This window comes from Apteryx rowi, unplaced genomic scaffold (genome assembly GCF_003343035.1).
Source record: "Apteryx rowi isolate R43461 unplaced genomic scaffold, aptRow1 scaffold_125, whole genome shotgun sequence".
Classification (NCBI taxonomy): domain Eukaryota; kingdom Metazoa; phylum Chordata; class Aves; order Apterygiformes; family Apterygidae; genus Apteryx; species Apteryx rowi.
In genome coordinates, this window is record NW_020447475.1 from 1,138,713 (window position 1) to 1,144,712 (window position 6,000).

The 6,000-nt window shown below is 39.4% G+C and overlaps 1 protein-coding gene across 1 annotated transcript in view; it reads left to right on the forward strand.

Annotated features, from left to right (window-relative positions):
- Positions 1–6,000, forward strand: part of DEPTOR (DEP domain containing MTOR interacting protein) — a 77,332-nt gene that overhangs the window by 24,028 nt on the left and 47,304 nt on the right. The window contains exon 2 of the mRNA XM_026055700.1: positions 4,102–4,280. Coding sequence (XP_025911485.1) covers positions 4,102–4,280 — 179 coding nt within the window. The remainder of the gene's footprint in view (positions 1–4,101; positions 4,281–6,000) is intronic.

Genomic DNA, 6,000 nt, shown 5'->3' on the forward strand with positions numbered 1-6,000 from the left:
TATTCTGTGTGTGGTGTGTATATGTGTGTGTGTTTGTGTAAGATTGCTTCAGGAAGGGATCTGACTGTTTAAGAGAAGCGAATGAGTGCAGCGAAATATGTAAGTCTTCATACAATATGGTCTATCAAGTGTCAGAACCAAACTGTTCCCTCCACATTTTTTATGAGTTTTGCTAGGTTAAATTTAGGGACAGTAGAGGATGTAATAGGGAATGGCAGATGAATTATTCTGAAAATTACCAAGAAAATAAATCTTTTTTTTTGTCTTTTGATGCTTAGATGGACTGGACAGCGTTCTGCAAGATATGTGTTAGTGAAACACAAACTGCTAGACTTACTAGAAAGAAATAACCAGGTGAAATATTTGGACTGTGGTCCAGTTGATGACATCATTACTGTCTTCATCTGGCATATTGGCCTTTTATGGGTTTTAGAAGAAAATTTAGACTCCTGTGCAGTTGCTGCCTTTGCAAAATCCTTACCAGTTGATTCAAAGAAAGGTGCAAGAAACTTCCAGATGTATAACTTCCATAACAGAAAACATAAAGTAAGCTTCAGGTAGCTGAGAGAGCTCTTTCTTCCTGAGTTAGTGCCTAATTCTTGGTTTCTTAAGCAAAAATTTTGATTTTTCCTTTATCATAGCTTTTCTGACAGTTGGTACAGAAAATGCCTAACAGCTTCTCTACAAATAGCATTGTTCCTGATTAACTCTGAACACAATTTGCTGCGAGAGAGGAGCACATTGTTCTGGATTAGCCATGTCCATGCACTTTTATTTGGACTAAGAGTTCCTACATGTTGTTAATTAGGAACAACTCCTGTTTAGACAAGCCCCCAAGAAAACAGTTCTGGCATGCATGCATGCAAATATAGACTGCCTTTATTTGCTGTAAGCAGGAATGTGAGCCATGGATATCAATTTGTAAATATTAAAGGGTCACATATGCCTGTGCCAGGAAATTGCTCAAATGCTTTAGCTCTCACTTTGTTTTCTACAGGTAGGAGAGACTGTGGCCCCCAGTGCAAAATCTGTCCTGTAATCTTGAATAATGTGTGGAATTATATATGGGTGATAACATGCTGGTGTGCACAAGGCTGTTTTCTGGAGTTAAGCTTTTAAAGTTGTAGAAACAGGGACGACTTTAAAGGTTTGTTCAATCAAGATTTCCCCTCATTGCCCCTTCCTTTGCCTTCTCTCTTTGATCCCATCTCCCCTCAGACTGGTCAGATTTTGTTAGTGAACTCATTTTCCTAAGTAGATCTTGAGAAAAACTTCTTATAGCTGGAGAAATATGGTTGATGTCAAATTATGTCTTTTCCAGTCATAATACAGACTAGCTGACAAAATGTGATTAATGTTACTTAAAGGAAAGCCATCGAGGTCTTTGGTGAGAAGCCTGTTTCTGAATGCCAATGGATAAAGAATTTACCAGTTCACTTCGCTGTTACATTTTTCCCTTTTTATCCCCATTTGATTTGACTCCTGATAAATATGGCTGAACACGGACATATTTTTAGAATTCCTGCCCAAACTTTTGCTTTATATACACAAATATAAGCTCAGTGACTTTATCTGAGGTTTTTATATTTGTAGTTTACACTAGATATAATTTGAGTGTATTGGACTACTTTTCCTCCATACAGTTTGGTTTTTAGCAGGTTCAAAGAGGTGAAGGAGCCTTAGGTGACTTAGAGAGAACAGTGTACGCTAACTGAGCGAAAACCTGAATTCCCTTTCTCTTCTTCATTCCAAGTCAGTTAGCCCAGAAATGATTCAGTATGGATACCATTGCTATAYGTGGCAGAACAAGTTCCCACTTCCATTTGGAAACTGTGGATAGATTTGATTTTCAGCCTGGTTTCTTGAGGCTTACATGATCATGCTCTGTTTGGCTTAATGATTTTGTAACATCTTAGCAAATTTGGATCCAATTTAGCAAGTGGGTGGAGATAATTAAGGTAATGAAATTTCTGCCGGTCTTAGAAATATAGGCAAAAAGGTATAGGAGCTAGTCCCTATAAATGCTTTGAGTGAGGAAAAAGGTTATAGTGGGAACCCATATCTTCTGACATGAGAGAGAACTAAGAAGATAACACTTGTAAGTCCACCAGCTGCAGAAAAACCTTCAGTCAGAATTTAAGGCATAAATCCTCAGTTCTGGTGCTCTTGGCTGCTTGCTTGGTTATGAAATACCAAACCAGTCTTGGCACACTTTAACACATGGATTGTACAAAGAATTTGGTGGAACAGGGTTCCCCTTTTGGTCAGATTTTGTGTCAGATTAACTCTATTCATTTACACTTTCACCAGTGTCTCAAAAGTGGGTTGAGGCTTTTGCATATGTATTATATGCTTTTTCCATATTTTTGCTCCTACAGAGTACTGTGCCACATGAGACTTGATGAACATTAATAGAACCTGAAATACATTTTAAATGTAAAACTCAGTGAAAAATACTCATAATTGCATGTTCTATAATTAAAACTGTGTAGGCCTTTCTTTCTAAGTATGGCAACAGCTGTTAGAACACATCTGGAAAATATATTTTAAGGAAAGACATTTTAGCTCTGAGAATTTCACAATGCATGGGATATTGACGAGTACTCCTTTCCAGAATACTAATCTGATTTATCTGTGTTTTTAATATAAAAGTATTCATTTTTCATGACGTTTGCAAATCTGGCTTTGAATTCATATCGCAGACTGGGCGTTCCAGTGTAGTTCAAGGCAAAGTGCTGCAAAACAGAAACATTGCTCTGTTACTATCTATAGATGTTGTTAGGCAGAAGCCTGCTTAAGCCTTGTCTAATGCCCAAATAATATTATCTTTACTTTTTTCGGCCAAATATTTTCCCTTTCTTTGATTCCAAAGAGAAATAATTATTTCATACTGAAATCACATTGATAGGAAAGTTGGTGTCAGGGCTGGACCCCTACTCTGTGCTTCTTGAGACTCGTGTTAATACCCTCCTGCACCAACTCTCTTTTTAGAAAACAGAGATAGTTGCACCTCCCTCGAATTATTATAGCATTACTCAGAACTTCTCTGAAGTCGGTGAGAGTATTTACAAGGTCAGATCCTGGGCACTTGGAAATAATGGCAACATTTCCATTTGTGATATAGGAGCCCAGGAGTTGTGGCTTCCATGCTTTCTTCATAAGCATTGTATATACAAGACATTTAAAAAGAGAATTACTAAGATTGTTGATTAAAATGGAGAAGTAATAAACAAGAATGCAGAAAATGTTAAAAATCTCTATCCATTAGTTTATTGACAAACAGATTGTTACACATGATATTAGTTTGGAAAAAAAGTCTAAAAATAAAGATGAGGAAACCCAAAACTTTTACTAACTAGCAAGGTGATTCTCCAAACAGGATTTTGCACTCTGAGCCAAATGTCTCAAAAACAGCTACCTAACTTGCTTTCAAGATTATGGGTGAGACTTTGCAGATGGATCTGATTGATAATAAAATTTCTTCATGGCCAGTGAACAGGTAGCATTTGCACACAGTTCCCAGAGTGAGAAATGAGTTTCCCTTCATTTAGAGTAGGAGGCAACTTTTATACGCCAGATTGCATTGTGTTGAAACAGCTTTGCGACTGAATTTTAAATCATAAATGCTACGCTTGCTGTGCAGCTGGAGGCAAAATGCTGTTACCCAACCAATGAAGAAGGCACAGCTAAAAAAGTGAATGAGGTTCAAAAAAATCTGTGGTGGTGATATTGCAAAATAAAAGAGCAACATGGAATGTATTAGTGGTAATGTGGGAAAATTAATTCCAAATTATTGACAGTTTAATTGACATACAGGAAACAGTTTAATGTGCTTAGAATGTTGTGCTATTCTTCATTTTTTAGTCTTTTCCACTGGACAGAAAACCAGTTTTTCCATGTACTGGGTTTAAAATTATAACAAATTGCTCATATGGATTGTTTGGCAGTCAGACCCTACTACTGCACGTCTGAAAGAAACGTTTCCTCTTGCATTCAAAAGCTGCAAAGTCCTTCTTGTGAACCAGGCGTGGGGATGTTTGCCAAATTATCCTTTATTATTATCCTTTGCAAAGGATATTCATAAGGTGATTTGACCCACAGGCTCAGACTGCATGAAGAAAAGGTCATTAAAGATCGAAGGCACCACCTCAAGACGTATCCCAACTGTTTTGTTGCCAAAGAGCTGATTGATTGGCTGATTGACCATAAAGAGGCCTCTGACCGAGAGATGGCAATTAAACTTGTGCAGAAATTATTGGATCACAGCATTATTCATCATGGTAAGTGCAATATCAGCTGCTACAACCATTCCAAGCTGAATTTTATTGACTCCAGTGAAACAGCCAGGGAGCTGCTGCTCGCCTTCCTTGGTCACACGTAGGACAGGTAGGATCCCTTCCCGGTGCCAACAGGAGCATCTCCTTTGCACTGTGCTGCTCCACAAGGTCCCCCATGTCCTGACGGACACTGAGAGGCAAAAGAGGCATAAAATGGAGCCTGGAGATCCCAAACTGTGTTCCCCGGATCTGTGCAGGGGGTGAAGCGGTGGGAGGCTGTGTTGCTGCGTCGTATCTGCAGGTAGCGGCCGCTGGCCCCGTCCCTCGCTGCAGCAGGGTCTCCCCTGCTGCAGTCGCCCCCCTTTTCCCCAGCACGCAGCCTGCTCCTCCCCTTCCAGCTGAAAAACCCATCTGCAAAATAAGCCAGCAAAAAAAGGTCATTTTTCTCACATGGATTAGTTCTCCGGCTCTGTCCCTCACGCCAGCTGCACAAACATTTGTGCTGGTACAGCTGCAAGAAAGTTAGTTGTCAAACTGTGCCCTGATTAATTTTCCTCTAAACTTGCTGTCTCTTGCGGCCCCGTTCCATTCAGCTTCTTGAATAACAGTTTGCACTTATGAAAAGGAGACTGCCAAATCAGTGATAGCATTTAGTTGCCTTTTGGTGCATGACAAGGCGTGAAAGCACACAAGCAAAGAAGATCCAAGCCCTTTATTTCAAGTGTGTGGTATTACCGATTATAAAAAGCCAAAATGTAACCTATGTTTCTTTTTTAATAGAAAATAGAGTAATTTTGCTAACTGACAGATATTGACTTTATACAGAGGTCATTGTATGTGCATCAGTACTGCTGCTATCAGCCATACATTAACAACGCCTTAATTAAAGGAAGCAAATGCACATACTGAATGAGTGCCACTTCTACAGCTTCTGCTTGGCTATTAAATTAAAATTCTGGGTTGTTATGGAAACTGGGAATCACAGTAGATAGTTAAAGAATAAAGTAATTACAGGGTATTCAAATCTGACTACTTAATCCTCTATTGAGAAAATGTCACTGAAGAGTTACATGGATTCCTGAGTGGCTTACTTTAATTGAGCAATAGATGTTTTATTGCTGAATGCCTGTTTAAAACTTTAACAACCTTCAATTGTTTTCCACCTCAGAATCCAATTGCACACTGTCACTTCCATACAAATTTTATATATATATATATATATATATATATATATATATATATAGGTTCATATAGGTGTATATATATATAGGAACATAGGTTCAATCAGGTTGTGCAAGGTGCTCAGAGCATCCTTTCACCTCCGGTGACAAATGACAGTAGTAGCAGTTCCTGTTCCACACGAGTGCCTGTGGCGCAGAAGGTGAGCGCATGCATGTGGGCTGACACCCCTCTGCTAAGAGCGGTTTGGGTGGGATGTCATCCCCCTTAATTTATGCCCTTGCTGCGACTCTGTTTTGGCATTTACAGGAACCCTCCATCAGCTGCTCTTATAAACCCTTATTTAGCGTTTCTCAGTATACTCCTATTGTACCTTCTATTGGCTAGCTGGCATGGCAGAGCAATTGGGACAAATTATGGGGTAGAAGGCTTTGCTTTTAACTGTTTCACAGAATCACAGAATCACAGAATTGCTGAGGTTGGAAGGGACCTCTGGAGATCATCTAGTCCAACCCCCCTGCTCAAGCAGGGTCACCTAGAGCAC